Raw genomic sequence first — 16,509 nt, 5'->3', positions numbered from 1 at the left:
CCTCCACAGCCTCTCACTCCATCAAACTCATCTGCTACATCCTGCCCACACTCTGCTTCTCTAGACCTCAGCACAAGCCACTCTCTCTGCTCCGATGTCTTTGTCACTTCTATTCATTCTTTAAGACCCAAGAAACTATGACAACAGAAAAATTAAGCTGTGCACTCTTCCACCCTAATACTTCTATTGCAGAACACCTTAAATTTTCTTTGTACAGATTCCTGAGATCCCCACGGATAGAAGGAGAATTTAATTTATGTTCCCAACAGTTAGAATGCTGAGCACAGAATGCAACCTCAAGTTGATGCTCATGACATTTTGTGAATGCATAATGAATAAATTAAAATTAAAATAATATTAAAGGTGAATTTTTTGCTGATGTATGGAATTTCTTTCACCAAGAGATATGATAAATAGGAAACAAGGTGTAGTAACTTTTGACAATCTTCTGGGCACTCACAATAGATTACCATATGAAACTTCAACCATTTGGAAGAATATTTTTACTCTTTGGAGGTGGTCATCATGGACACCCATGGCATGGCCACATGGATAAATGATGTATGGTGGGTGGTCTGGGGATGAGGATGCTTCTTCTCTGCTCTCAAGCATACAAAAATATCCTAGTAAGAAGCATGGCCTTACTCAAGATGTTCTTTTTCCTCTAAAAATAACACTCCATTTTTTCAGTTGGGAAAATTCTGATCTTAAAACAGGAATGTTTTATAAATCAGTGCGTCTCAAATCTTTATTGTACAGAGTATCCAATTTCCCCATTAAGATACAGATTCTGGTTCGCTAGGTATGGGCTAGGTCCTTCTAACAAGTTCCTAGGAGATGCAGACCATGGACTACACTTTTATTAGCCAAGTTATAGGTGGCTGTGTCCCTTCCAATCCTGTGGTCCTCATATACATTTATGTGGAAACTTCTCAAATAGTGAGACCCATCATCTGGAAACAGCAGCATCAGGATTTTAATCTTAAGGATTTTGATTTTTTTCTGGCTTTTTAATCTGTGATTTTCATTCATTAATAATGTTTCATATTTTAAAGATCTGTCCAGGGAGAAGCATGGATTAAATAGATATTCTACATACCCTCCTACCCTTTTTTTTTTAATAACTATAACCATGTGAATCCACAACATTCTCTTTTTTCTGTCTCCTTTACATAAAGAAAAAGTCTATTCCCTTTGAATAAATTATTTTCAAGCACAATATAGATTAGTGGGCCATATGTGAGATTGTAGCAAGATTTGGGGTTACAGCAATGTTTTTAGCTTGTTCATATACTTTATAGCATTTGCAAATACACTACTAAGAAAGAAAACGCTATCAAGAAGAAACCAATTTTTTTTCTGCCATACAATAATAAGTACCATGTAATAAAAAGTAACCCTTTATTTCATGGGCCTAATCCTGCATATGATGGCACTTCAAAAACCTTGTGGAAAATCCACACTCTAGGTTTTTTTTATTTTCAGATTTATTTTTATTTATTTGGGAAGCAGAGAAAGAGAGAGAGATAGAGTTAGAGTTCGAGAGAGAGAGAGAGAGAGATCTTGCATCTGCTGCTTCCCTCCCCAGATGGCCATGGTGGTCAAGGGTGGGCCATGCTGAAGCCAGGAACTCCATCCTCATCTGTCATAAGAGTGGCAGTGGCCAAGCATGTGGGCCATCTTCTGCTGCCTTCCCAGGCATATTAGTAGGAAGCTGGATTAGAAGTGGAACAGCTGAGACTCCAACTGGCACTCAAGATAGTGGATGGCGGCATTGCAAATGGTGGCTTAAAACCTGCTACACCACAATGCCAGCCCCCATATTTTCTTTTAATTCTATTTTTTCCATGGACTTTAAAAAATTCTCATCTACTTATTTAATTTATTTTAAAGGTGCTGGGACAAACAGAGAGAGAGATGAACAGATAGACAAGCCCAGCTCTCCCATCCTCAGGCTCACTCCCCAAATGCCTGAAACAGATAGTGCTTTATCAGGCTGAAACCAGGAGCTAATAACTCCATGTGGGTCTCCATGGGTGGCAGGAACTCAACTTCTTGAACAATCACTTGCTGCCTCCCAAGAGGCCTGTTAGCAGGAAGTTGGAATCAGAACAGAGCTGGGACTCAAACTCAGGTACTATGATATGGAATGTGGGTGTCACAAATAGCATCTTAACCACTACAATAAACAGCTTTCCCTTCCATGGACTTTCTGAAGCTCATGCCCAAATAGCTTACGGTGTGAACCTTCCCTGCCCTTTGGTCCCAGCAGTTTGTCTGACCTGTCAGAACTATGGCCTAATATCAGAGGATTTGTGGGTGCCTTCATTATCAAAGCACACGACATAACCAAAGAGTAAATAAGTAAAGATAATATGAGGCCAGCACCGCGGCTCACTAGGCTAATCCTCCGCCTGCGGCACCCTGGGTTCTAATCCCGGTTGGGGCGCCGGATTGTCCCGGTTGCTCCTCTTCCAGTCCAGCTCTCTGCTGTGGCCCTGGAGTGCAGTGGAGAATGGTCCTTGGGTCCTGCACCCGCATGGGAAACCAGGAGGAAGCACCTGGATCCTGGCTTCGGATTGGCACAGCCCGCTGGCTGAAATGCACCGGCCATACCGGCCACTTGTGAGGGTGAACCAACAGAAAGGAAGAAAGACCTTTCTCTCTGTCTCTCTCTCTCTCGCTAACTCTGCCTGTCAAAAAAAAAAAAAAAAAAAAAAAAAAAAAGATAATATGACCCATAAATAGATAGATAAGTAAGTACATGTACCAGGGACCTAACATAGTTCAAATGGTTAAATCCTAAATTATTTTTACTTACAGAGAAAAGAAGAAAGGGGGAGGCACACAAATATATAACTGCCTTGGTTTCATTTAAAAAAAGCCTTTAAATATATAGGCCTTTTATAAATTCAAGCTTCCCCCCAACCCCACCCCACCCCACCCCCCACCAAAAGCAAACACAGACACATCTTTGGAAAGACCAGATAATATTTTCCAAGGACACCGGTTCCTGACAATCTGTAGAACCCAGCAGAAAAGTAGAGTTCCCAAGTCACTTCCCTCTTCTCTCACTCTCCCTTCTAGCTCCTGTCTCATGTCACAGGTGAGCTCTTCTTACATCTTGGTTTCCTATTACTACAGGATCAAATCTTCTTACAAACTCATGTACTTAAATTTTGAGTCTCTTTACCGTTTTCTCCCACTATCTTGTAACTTTAAATTTATTTCTATTTCTGTTTTTATACTCATTCATTCCTGTTTTGGGATAGTTACAAGGCTGTCAGGAGCAGGTGGTTAAGATGCAGAGTGAGATGCCTCCATCCCATATCCGAGTGCCTGAGTTTGAGTTCCAACTCAGCTCCCAATTCCAGCTTCCTATTTATGTGCACCCAGACAGGCAGAAGATGATGAATCCCTGCCACCCACATGGGAGACTCAGATAGAATGCCCAGCTCCCAGTTTAGGTCTTACCCAGCGTTGGCCATTGCAGATATTTGGGGAGAGAATCTATACAAGAGCTCTGTTGATCCACTTGTCTTTCTCTCTCTGTCTCTCTGCCTGTCAAATAAATAAAAATAAATGTAAAAAGACCGCCAAAGCAAAATAGAAAAAGGTCACTCAGCTTAGAAGCTCTGCATTGAAAAACCATGACTCAATCATTATTGTCTTTTTTTTTTTTTTTCCTTTGCATGATTCTCTTAAACTCTTCCAGTCTGTTTGCTTGTCTACAAATATGGAGACAATTATTCCCAGGATGGTTATGAGAGCAAATCAAACAATGGATATGATTGTTCTTTTAAAATTAAAAAGTTGCAGGACCAGCGCTGTGGCGTAGCGGGTAAAGCAGCTGCCTGCAGTGCCAGCATCCATATGGGCACTGGTTCAAGTCCTGGCTGCTCCACTTCTGATCCAGCTCCCTGCTATGGCCTGGGAAAGCAGCGGAAGATGGCCCAAATTCTTGGGTCTCTGCACCCATGTGAGAGACCTGGAAGAAGCTCCTGGCTCCTGGCTTTGGATCAGCCCAGCTCCAGCCATTGCAGCCATCTGGGAAGTGAACCAGTGGATGGAAGACCTCACTCTCTGTTTGCCTCTCCCTTCTCTGTGTAACTCTGACTTTCAAATAAATAAATGAAACTTAAAAAAAAAAAGTTGCTATTTATCTATCTAATGTAGACCAGTTTCTCAAACTAGTTGCAAAGTTTTATTCAACAGCAAAAAAGGACATGTTTTGATTCACTGTTAAAGCAGGAATATGAGAGGGAGTTTCAGCATCTGAAATTCTGCCTTTATTTACCAAGCCTATCAGATAAAGGTTAGGACCTTATGCAAGGAGACACTGACTAGGAAAGCCCAAGATGTTGGATTTAAAAAAATAATCACAGAAACAGTCAACACATAATATTCCCTTTGTTATCCTTGATACGACATATCCGAGGACATCAGAACTGCTTCATGCACAAAGATGGATCAGACCAGCTCAAAGGTGAGCACGCTCAGGCTTTTAAGGAGCCAAATCTAGCAAAGGATTTAAGATACACGTGTCGAGATTAGAGTGCTGCGGATCAGGATCAGTTCCTGGGATGTTCTGCATTATTATCGCTGGCTTAAGAGATGATTAAAGAAAAGGACACTTTCAAGAGGCAGATGACGCTGGCAGATCCCACAGTCATTTTTAATGAAGAGTTTCTAGCAAATGATGATGAATACAAGCACATAAGCCTACAACAGTGAGAGAGATGACAAGCCACAAATAGTGACCCAATATGGGAATATAGACCCACCATTATGTCATCCTTTCTCCAAAGAAGTAATGGCTATACGTAGGTGTGGTTTCTCTCTGTTTTTAAGGGACGCACTGAGGAGCAGGCTGCAGCTGGGAAGGGAGCACTGGGGGTCAAAGATGTTCAGTGATCACTGCGTGAGGCAGAGCTTGCCAAGAAAAAAGAGGTCTCGAAGCTGCCTCCTGATTGTCATTGTTTGGTAGGAGTTAGTAAACTTTAAGTACAGATTTTTTTTTAATTATAAACTACATTTCATGGCTGTATATTTTAAAGGACTTAAAATACTTAGAACATTTGAAATATCCTTTCATATATGCCTAAATAGAACTCATTTTTTCATTGCAAGTATGATTTTACACAATTTCTTGAAATTATGTATTTAAAAAAATTGTGTATTTTAAAAAACTTAAAACTGATCTAACTCAACTCTTACCTCTCGAGAATGCCATATAATGAATGGAACAACCACATAGCTGAATTACTGCTAACTACGCCTAATTTCAACTCATTGGCTTTTCACTGTCGCAGTTATCCTTCAGAATTGGAATAGGTTTCAACATCACTGGTTATGTGTCTTGAATAAACTTATAACTCATTGCTCTAATTTTCAATTGTTGTATTATGCTCTACTTACTAAAGAAAATGTTATATTAATTCCTTTTGCAGATAGCTAGTCTCCAAGGTATGTTAAAAGATTTGTCTGTTTTATACACACACCCACACCCACACAGGAAAAGCAGTGTATCAGGTCAGGAAGAAGAAGAGGGGGAGGGAGAGGGAGAGGGAGAGGGGGAGGGGGAGGGAGAGGGGAGAGAGAGATAGAGAGAGAGAGAGGGAGAGAGATAAAGTGAGAGGGAGAGGGAGATGGAGAGAGAGAGATCTGAGTACTCAACAGTGTATCACAGAGGGTTTTAATACCCAGACTTGAGTGGATGGCCAGTTAGACTAATTAAGAGGAGGGCTAAAGAGGGGAAAAGGGATTTTCTTTCAAGAGGAGATTTCATGGCTATAAGTAGACTTACAAAAGCAAACTGATGACCTTGTTTGCCTTTTATGATTGGAACAGAATTTGTGCAAATTGTGGAGGGAAGGAAGAGAGGGGTGGGGAGGCCCAGGGAGATTTACAGCACAACCTCCATGTGTTCAGAAATTGGCGCTCCATTTCACCTGTTACAAAAGACTAACTTAGAAGGACAGATGCGAAGCACTAGTTTACAAAGGATCTTCAAAAAGTTCATGGAAAATGTGCATGATCAACTGCATGAATCTCTTTTTTTTTTGCATCAAAATAAACTCACCATTTAATTTTTTTCTGCAAATGTTTTGATGTGCCCTCATTTCTATTTTTCACTGCTATTCCTTTGTGCCATTCAGAACCAGAGTGTTTTCACTCTGATAGGGTTGTCTGTATTATCTTCAATAATGCACTTCACAGTGACAGTGGTAATCAGCTTCCCATAAAAACATTCTCTAATAAGTTAACTACTACCCAAAAACAAACAAACAAACAGGCAAACATTTAGTACATAAGCAGCCTACAATGAAAGTCTTGTGGATGTGTGCTAAATAAATGATATTTCTGAATCGTCAAATTATAAATAAGTCTAAGCAAATTGTGTCCATATAAGTTAACTTGACAGTTATGCTCAACATAACATTTTTAGAAGTTTTCATCAAGCTTTCTTCTTATTTAAAAGGTTTCTGGGAGTTTAAGTTAAATCTTTTCACTGTAATTGAGTCTCACTTTTTGAAGAGTAGGGGGATATGATGTGTGTGCTCCACTGGCTCTTTCTGTGGGGCAACAAAAATGATGGATGTGGAAATACCTGGGAACAAAGACCATACAAAGTTAACATTTTACCACATAGAGTCATCTCCACTTTCATTTCCATTGTGAAATTCAACGCATAGAAACAACTTCAACAGTAGTTAATTACTGACAATTTTACTGAAAACAATGGCATTTCAAAGAAAAAGTACAAAATATAACACAAAATATATGAAAAGTTGGATAGCATTTTTTTTTAATTTATTTATTCATATGAAAGTCAGAGTTACACAGAGAGAGGAGAGGCAGAGGGAGAGAGAGAGGTCTTCCATCCCATGGTTCACTCCCCAATTGGCTACAAGGGCCGGAGCTACACCGATCCAAAGACAGGAGCTTCCTCCGGGTCTCCCATGTGGGTGCAGGAGTGCAGGAACTTGGGTCATCCTCTACTGCTTTCCCAGGCCAAAGCAGAGAACTGGATTGGAAGTGGAGCAGCCGGGTCCCATATGGGATGCCGGCGCTTCAAGCCAGGGCGTTAGTCCGCTGTGCCACAGCACCGGTCCCATGGCTAGCATTTCTTAATTCTCATAATTCTGAAATCTTCAGGACATAATAGGGTACAATATCTATTTATTTGTATCAAAGGAATTGCGAAACGCTTAACACGTATCACCAGAAATACTTTGGATAAAGGTGACTAATTTTCTTGGGGGTTTTTCAGTGTCCTGTTCACCTTCTTTCAAGACTGTTCACTTGTAACTTGTTGTGTACACTGTGGTCCCTATACCTGTTATAATTGCCAATAAAATATTTATGCATGTGTGTGTAAAGTATAAAAATACTTAAAGGCCTCTACACTGAGATGAGTATTATAGTTAATTACAATGGATGAAGCTGTACATTTCAAATCTTTTCCGGTTTATTATCAGGAGCATTTTGTGGGTAGGGCTAATAAAGATGCCATTATTTTTATCTTGTATTATATTTATTAATTGATTTTACTTCATAGAAGCTGTCAAAGCTGTTACCTATCACCTTCTTTTGTTCCTTGTTCATCTGATAAGCTTAGTAAGAGTGCCCTTACTAACTTGTATATTAACTAATAGTCACAAAACCTAATTTATTTTTTATACCTAAAAGTAAATATAGTGGGACCGGGGCTGTGGCATAGTGGGTTAAACCCCCACCCTGCAGTGCTGGCATCTATATAGGCTCCGGTTGGAGACCCGGCTGTTTCACTTCCAATCCAGCTCTCTTCTGTGGCCTGGGAAAGCAGTAGAAGATGGCACAAGACCTGTAGGAAGCTCCTGGTTCCTAGCTCCAGATGTTTCGGACAATTGGGGAGTGAACTGGTGAATGGAAGACCTCTCTCTCTCTCTTTCTGCCTCTCCTTCTCTCTGTGTAACTCTGACTTTCAAATAAATAAATAAATCTTAAAAAAAAAAAAGTAAAAATAGTTAGGTTTTCTGACATTTCCTTCTTGTACCATAATGCAATATATTATGCTCTACAATGTGGCACAGAGGACATTCCCTTTCAGAGACCTCTGCTTTACAGGTATAGACCAACAGAAATCAGACACTTGTTCAGTATGATTGTAGAGGCAATAAGAAAGCTCTGCCTTAATTGTTGTTAAAGGAGTATCCCATATTTTTCATTTTGCATCAAAGTCGGGTTGTTTGTAAATGCAAATATTCACTGGGCCTAACCTTATACAGATGATCTCAAATTTCCTTTCTAATTTCTGGATGTCAAAATTGTATGCCTTGAATTCACACCAAGACATAATAAGGACAAGTTACAATATTCATGGGGTCCGGTATAAAACAAAAATTTGTGGGGTCAAGGGCAAGATGCCTTGTTCAAAAGTTAGGAATCTCAAGATGATGATAGCACGCTATTCAACCAAGTGGAAGACCCTTTAAGAGCAGTCCATGAAAATGGTCCTGAGAATAGTTTATAGTAGAATATATGAAACAGAATTATCAGAGGAAGAGGTTAAAGAGCAGGCATATACTAAAGAGGGGTAGGCTTCCAAAAAAAGGAGAGGCCAAGGGAGTTAAAGATATATCTAGGTAGGTAGGTAGGTAGATAGATAGACAGACAGACAACACCCCTCTCTAAAATCCTGCCTTAAGCTAGTCTCACTCCTACATTGTTTTATGTAGCTATGAACGTATCTTTCTAAGTTGTTAGCGGTTAGCTATTTAGTCTATTTCTCAAAGCAGGGATATTTTCATATTTATAGGGGACACTGATAGAATTGCTTTAAACATTTAAAAGCACACCTAGTTTTCAAGTCCTATCTTAGTACTCTGAGAGCCTTGTTATCATCCAGGTGGCTTCCTCAGGCCCTCTCAGGCTATCTATCATGTAACTCACTTCTTAGTTCATCTACTAGTGTGGTGAATCCTGCTACTGCAGTGTTAAGAGTGTTACATTTTTATGCTCCATTTAAGAGGCAGATTTATGTTTCCATAAAAAAGGAACATGATTTTACAGTCCATTTTCCCAAATTCATAGAACTGACATCTTGGAGACTCAGGGAGACAAGGAGATGGCTGTCTCTTGTCAGGTGTTTTAACTAGCACTACTGTTTCTCGTCCTTGTCACTACCATGGTAACAAGTGTATCTTCAGGATCCAGTGACTTCCAAATAACCCAAATTTGAAGTTTTTGAAAATGTCAGTGAATTTTGGTGAATGCTATAATTCAATATGAAATTAAAATGTATCTTGAGGGCCATCAATGTAAGTGAGTATGTACACAGACACATGCTAGTATATCCTTATGGGTTAAAACAAATTTATCAGTGTTTTTAAATGTAGTTTTCAACAAAATAATCAAATGGATTAAATACATTTATGTTCATGTGCTTTTGTGCCTGACAATTCAATAAGAAACACATTTTATTGCTGGAATAATGCATCATGTCCACTTGCCCTTGCCTGTGTGCTTAGTGTACCTGTGATTTAAACTTCAGAGAGTCATCACACCAACACTGAGGTGTGTATGGATAGCTGTGGTTTACTTTTCTCCACAAAACGTGCTGTAAATTGTAACCATCGACACTGCAGGAGGCACCTGAGAGTTGGAGCATCTGAATTGGAGAAATCAATCCTAAGCAAACCAGACCCTTTCACATTAGCTTTTTCCTTTCAAGCAAAAGATTTTTCAGGAAGTACCACCATGATGGTCCCTTATTTTATTTGCTGTTTGGGTATGTCACTGTCTGTCTTTGCATTTAATGATGTTTTCATAGTTTCTATACTTTAAAAAAAGTATTACAAGTATTTCTGAGTTCAGATTTTACTGCTTATTTCAGTCTTATAATTTACTATATCTTTGTACGTGAGGACATTTCCTCAGAAAACAAGATATAGTTGTGGTGGATTTTTAGTGGTTGATAAAACACACATTTGAATATAGTCCATATTCTTGGCGATGTCTGTAGATTGTGGATATATGTTCTCTGAGCACACAGCTGGAACAGGAGAGTGTTTACCTCAATTTCCTCTTACAAGAAATGCGGACAGAAAGTTGTACAGTCTCCCACTTACTTCGGCCAGACGCTACTATTTGTGATATTAGCTGAAATCATTCCAATTTTAAAAAAGACATGCATGCACATTGTTAACTTAAATTTTTGTGATTCGATTATTTTATTTAAAAGTTTGCATACTGAAGAAGCAGTGTCTAAGAGATTTACTCTTAAATGAGCTGATTTCTAGTCATTGTAATCATGTTTTTATTGAATTCTTTCTAAAATTATTTCTAAAAATGTTTTTCTTTACTATAAAGAGGCAGAAAATTATTTTGAAAGAAGAATTAAAAGATACATTTGTTAACTATACATCTATACTCTGCAATCAGCCATATTTTTGGTTTTAAAGAAAAGATCCATTTCAGAGTTTTCACAAGTGAAACTAAAATAGTTCAGAGAAATATATGAAACACCAAATATGTGTCAAGTTCAAATTTGTCATGGATCAAAATTAATAAATGATAACCAAGAACTATTCACCAACTGACTAGAATAAATCACTCTCTAAAGGATCCAGAAATTATTCAAGGAATAATAACATGTAATCTTGAAAATTTCTTATAAACTGTGTACTTTAAAGTAAAATTTACATCAATTCTATTTCAGTGAGTTTCTTGAAGAAAACACACATTGTAATAGGACCCTACATCCAGCTGGTCTGTGGTCAAATTCGTCTCTTCATCCCAAAGGGAAAAGCTAAAAAAAACTGCTTATTTGTTTTTATTCCACAATCATGAAGTTCATTACCCTTAATTTTTTGAATATAAAGCAAGCAATTATCTATTCTTTCAAAATTGGGGGGTTCATATTACAGTATTTATTTATATCACATTTTCAATATATTTCAAAAGACTAAAATTAATGGATTTGTTGCTTTGCAATGTTTAGTAAAATATCAAAAGGAAGAGGGATAGTATGGATGTCACATTTTTGAGTTGCATGTTTAGGAAGCAAACAGCCACAAATACACCTGCTTTCACTGACTTGGGCACTAGTGGGCCATGGAACAACAGAGTGGCAAGGATCCATGAATCTGGACATGCATCCAGGCAAACACATACTCACACTGAACTCGTGAGGTTTCTGTCAGAAATAGGCTTGAATGCACAGTCAACATATCAATGTATGATACGATAAAGTATTAGGCTTCTTGTTTTTCCATGTCATCTTATGTAGTTATTTTTTAAGAGCAACAGCAGGATATTTACATGGCTTTTTCCTTGGTGGAAATTAACAAGGTACATGACTGTATGCATCCTAGGTGTCATTTCATTTTGCATTTGTGATGTAGTTTTAAAAAAAGAGTTTTGTGGCATAAAATACAAAGTATTTTTAAGTGAAGTATTTAAATACTGGAGGATTTGGTTTTGAAGTCAGTTCATAAAGCAAAAATTTGGTGTGGTTTGCTTTTAATACTCAATAATGCTGTGGCTTCTATCAAATGACTGTGAACCAACAGGGGAAGAATAAATTGTATTCTTCAGAATATTCATTCCAAATAAACATTTGGAGTTTCTAGATTTTATTTCAAGGTCAAATAGATTACATGAATGACTTTGGTGGGTTATGCTTGCCTTTGGCCCAACACAGATCACTCCGGGATACACTGTCTTCCTAGTGATTAGCAACTGGACTAGCAAGGTTCAATCATTAACCAGTTGCTACTGGGGATGCATGGCTCCCCAAAGCAAGAACTGACAAGAACATAGGGAGCACCAACAGTGAGAACAAGCTCTACTGGGCCACAAGAATCACCACATTATTGCTGACAAACCAAGGACAAGAGATTAACATAATTCTAAGTAGCACAAACGAGGTGGAGTTCACACACTTCTCCTTTGCTCTCTGTTAATTCAGAAACCACCATTGCTTTCCAATTCTGCTTACCACATCATGTCAACAAGAAAAAATAAGTTTTTTTCTAACAACAGCAACAACAAATGCAGTTTTAAAATAAAAATTCTCACCTCTAGATAGGCTGAATTGACCTGCTGTAGAAATAAACAGAAAGATCACAGATACACTTTATTTTCACCTTTCTCCTCTTCACTTCAGATAACCTGTTGGAGTGTTTTTTTCTAATTGCTCTTATTTATTTTTACTTATATAAAGGAAAAAATTTCGTGTATCTCGTATATACAATTTTAAGAGCATAATGATACTTCCCATCCTAACCTCCCTCCTTCCCTCACTCCCTCCCACTCCCTCCCATCCAATTTGTTGGAGTTTTAAAATGCATTTTTTTCACCCTTACCACACACAGAATCTGATTGGTAAATCCAAGTGAGGGAACTGAAATCTGAATTGCCAGGTTCATGAAGTGAATGGAAAAAGTCTCTGGTATCGGAAGGCGGACCTGCTGCGGCTACTCTGAGGCAGCATGGCTTTGCAGGGTTATGACATCAGCCTTTACTCTTTAGCATTCGTACTTTACCACATGAATAGTCAATAGACCCAGGACAAATAAACTGAGGGCAGAGGCTTCCCTCGGGCTCTGAAGGATAATTTTCAATTATATATTGTGTTACATCTTAGGAGATAAAAGCTGTATCTGCAAGTGATTAAAAGATGTTTTATAGCCATGGTTTCATTTCTGCTGAAATAAATGCTTAATTTAAACCACACATAATTCACAGCAATTTAGGCCTATTACAGAATACTAGTTCCTTTTTTTAAATGATAGTTACTAATTAAAACAGAGTGTCGCTGCCATGCTGAGCTGTAGTCTTTGACATAAAGGTTTAATGAATAAAACGTCCTGACACAAAAATGAAAACAATAATAGAGACAAGGCTGCAAGCTGTTAGGTTGCAAGTGTGTGGTAAAGATTAAGTTAAGAATTGTGCAGAGAAGGAACTTGGAATTCCTTTCTTCAAAGAAAGAAGCAAAGGGATTTTGAGAGAAATTTGAAGTAGTATTGAGTAAGCTAACCTAGCCCCTCATTCTCAGTAGCTACCTTCTCCCTGAATTTGAACTCGTAGGAATTACTCTTGAAGAATAAATGACAGAGCCTTTTAATATAATCCTGAATATAGGTTTAGATTGAAAATGGGAATTGGGACCATAATTAATTATGTTGTCAAGTTTTTTTTTTTTAACTTTAAGAAGACATACTGAGGCAAATGACATTTCCTAAGACTGCAACCTTCTAAAAAGTTCATGGATTAGAACTTTGTTGAAATGACAGTATCTTTCTGACGTTTGATTAATCCCATATGCAGAATCAGTGTGAGGAATTAATACGGTTTCGGTGTTTTCACTTTCTGAAACCAATGAAATAAGAGACTGACATGAAAATCCAAGCGAGTATCAACACAGCCCTCAGATAGGGTTACGGCCTTATTATCACTCTTAATAAACACTGATGAACAATAATAAATACCGACCGCCCTCAGTGCACTCTGCTCGCACGCATATCCCTGCCGCCTCCATCCATCACTTCTTTCAGGATAATAAAGCAATTCAACCCCATCAAATCCTCAGCAGCCGCTCCCTCGGGAGGGGGGTTCATCTCTACTTCGGCGAGCCCAGGGAGGATTTTACTTGTTTGAAGGGGGCGGAGAACGGAGCCGGGTCCTATTTATTTCCATTGATGACTCCCAGGGTTCTCACAGGCGCTCTGGGACCGGGCGGGAGGAGGAGGAGGAGCGGAGATTCCCTCGTCGGAAAAGAAAGAGGGTTCAGGAAGCGAGGCTGCAGGAGGAGGGGTGGACGCGGAGAGAGCGGGCAGTGTTTGGCGAGGTCAGTAACTACATGAAAAAATTGCTTCTTTCTTGTGACTTAGCAGGATTGAAAGGCGAGACGTGAACAAATTTGCCAACCCAACTAAGTTACCGGGAAAGAACTCCGTAAAAACAAAAGCACACAGAGACGTTTACTCAGGTTCATTTCCCGCTCAAGGTCTCGGTGTCAGAGGGAGTCACCCGCACCCAGAACAGGCGATGGACAGCGCCCCGAAGGGGGCCGGGAGGGGGACCGCGACCTGGCCAGCCGTGAGCACAGCTCCGCGCCCGCGTACCGGGGCCCGGCAAACTCCCACGGCCCCGGCGAGCCCCGGGGCTCCGAAGCGCGGGGCTGCGGGCGGGAGTGGGAACCAGGGGCACACAATGAAACGAAACCGCACCCCAAAGTCAGCAGTTTGCGAAAAGCCCCCAAGAGAACAGCTGGGATCTGAGACCCCTTACTCTGAATCCAGAACCCCGAGCCCGCTGTGACCCTCAACTCGGGAGTAAAAGGAACGAGGAACTGAGCCAAGCCCTGCTGCTCGCAGATCGGGCGAGGTCCCCAGGTCCTGGGTCAGTGTGTGTGGTGGGGGAGGGGTACGGGGCGTCCCCTCCAGCTGCTCTGCTCACCAGGCAAAGGCAGGAGCCAGTCCCCGGCACTCCGCTCAGCCCAAGGAAGTTTCCCTAGCCGCGCCTGCCTTATCCAGCAGGGGACCATTGAGGAGCTGAACTACGCGGGGGAGGGGGGTCACGGACCGCCGAGAGAGAAGACCGAGATGCCCTCGCCAGCCCGCTCTTCCAGCGACCTCTGCGCTCTGCTGCGACCCCCAACTTCTAGCCCCAAGCCAGAGTTTGCACTCCGCAAGACCTCAGTCCTGCGGACTTTCTCTAGGGTGGCCAGAGGGCATGAACCCGGGGAAAGAGGCAACCGCTCTCTCGGCAGGCGGGGAAAGTAAGTGTGTTCCGGCCAAGGCAAGGATAAAGACTGCAGCTCCCCGACCCCGCCGCGCCCCAGGTTCCGGGGCTTCCGTCTCCCACACCGGTGCGTTGTCTTTCCACCTCCCAATCCCGCTCCACAGCAGCCTAAAACACCGAGGGAAACCCGCTCCACGCCCCTCTTGGCTTCAGCTCCTCTGGATCGGGCGCGCTCGAGAACCTGGCCGGGCCCTGTCCAGTTGGGGGACGCGCGCCCCAGTCTCCCACCCCGGACAAGCGCTCCGGCGTGAACGCTCGGTGCACCGGGTCTCGGGGTGGCGAGCTATGGCATCTGAGAGCCGCGGGATTGCTTTCCTGCTTCCACTTACCTTGAAAACTCAGGTTTTCCTAGGGGGAAAGCGAAGAAATCCCTGCCCGTGGAGTGGGATGCAAAGAGTCCACGTCCCCCTCTCTGGCCAAGATGCTGAGCACCAGTATCCAGGCACCGAGAGGGCTGGAGGCAGGGGCGGAGACAGATAACAGAAAAATTCAGTCGGCTCAAGTGTCCCAACTTTGCGGTCTGCACTGCAAACTTCAAAGGCGGAAGGAGAGCGGGTGGCGCGCGGCCGCCGAAGTTGCAGCGAACTGGAGCGGAGCGCAGCGCGGGGCTGGGGGGTCCCGGGGCAGGGCTGGGAGGCGGCGGGAGGTCCTTTTAAAAGGCGCGGAGCGTGCGGGGCTAGATGGCGGGAGGATGCTGCAGAGCTCTGCCGCGGTGCGCTGGCTCCGCGGGCAGCGGCTCGCTGCACCGGCTCGGGGCTGGAAGAGCTGTGCCGGCAGAGCGGGGCGCACCGGGTGGCGGCGGCAGGCACGCGGCTCAGTCCGCTCCACTCTCGCGGCTCGGAGAGGGGAGTGTGTTTTCGCTCGAGAGTGTCACTGCTAAAGCCTGGAGCCTCTACGCCTCCCACCCCGCCGCTGCCCGCCCGCCCCTCCCTCCGCTCTCTGCCCGCTGCCTCCCCCTCCGTTCCTCCTTCCCTCCCTCCCGCTGCGCGCCAGCGAGCGCTCTCCTCTCTCTCTCTCTCTCTCTCTCTCTCTCTCTCTCTCTCTCTCACACACACACACACACACACACCCCACAGTCTCTTCTCACACAGACACGCGCGCCCTGCCCAGCGACCCGGCATCGCGGGCTGCACGCCGCTGTCCTTACCTCCCGCCACCCGGGGACAAGGACAGCGAGGCCCACTAAGACCCCGGTAAATCTGCAACTGCCCCCCGACCCCACCCCGAGACAGGCACGCGGGACCATCGCACTGTCAGGGAGACGTGGGCGCACAATAGATGTGAACGCTGCGGTTGCCTTGGGGGCGGGATGGCCGGGGGAGCCGGTGTTAAATCCCGAAAGAGGGAGGTTGGGAACGCAGGCAGAGTGTGCAAACTGTGTATTGCTGGTCCAGTTTCACCCGAACGCCGCCCAGCATAGCCTTTGCTGGGGAGCGCTTCCCCGGGGCGCGGACTGAGCCTCCTGGCTCGGAAACTCCGCGGCTGTTTGAAGGATTGAAAAGCTACCCTACAGGACCAGAGAGGCCGAGGGGAGTGTGTGAAACCATTAAGGCTGACTAGGTAATTATGATAAGAAGTTACCTAATTAGCAACCTGGCCTGGGCACAGGAAAACGGAAGGAAAAAAAAAAAGTACAGTGATTCAGGGAGCTCATTTTTCACAACTGTGAACCTAGTTTCCAGCAAAACTGGGTTTTAAGACTTTGATTTTTAAGTT

At 42.6% G+C, this 16,509-nt stretch overlaps 1 protein-coding gene across 8 annotated transcripts in view; it reads right to left on the bottom strand.

Annotated features, from left to right (window-relative positions):
* The window catches only part of NDNF (neuron derived neurotrophic factor), a 43,016-nt gene extending 27,330 nt beyond the window's left edge, over positions 1–15,686 (bottom strand). For 4 of the 8 annotated variants that reach the window (XM_051819811.2, XM_008267906.4, XM_002717229.5 and 1 more), the window contains exon 1: positions 15,123–15,686. Coding sequence is in view for 1 of the 8 variants with exons in the window: in XM_008267904.4 (XP_008266126.2) it covers positions 3,475–3,488 (14 nt within the window). In the remaining 7 variants the exon portion in view is untranslated. Of the gene's footprint in view, positions 1–3,474; positions 3,562–15,122 lie in introns of those variants that run through there. The other 4 variants (XM_051819810.2, XM_017347551.3, XM_008267904.4 and 1 more) reach the window with 3 other exon arrangements.
* Positions 15,687–16,509: the final 823 nt, after the last annotated feature.

The sequence above is a fragment of the Oryctolagus cuniculus genome, chromosome 8 (genome assembly GCF_964237555.1).
Source record: "Oryctolagus cuniculus chromosome 8, mOryCun1.1, whole genome shotgun sequence".
Lineage (NCBI taxonomy): Eukaryota > Metazoa > Chordata > Mammalia > Lagomorpha > Leporidae > Oryctolagus > Oryctolagus cuniculus.
This window is presented reverse-complemented; position numbering and strand designations above follow the sequence as displayed.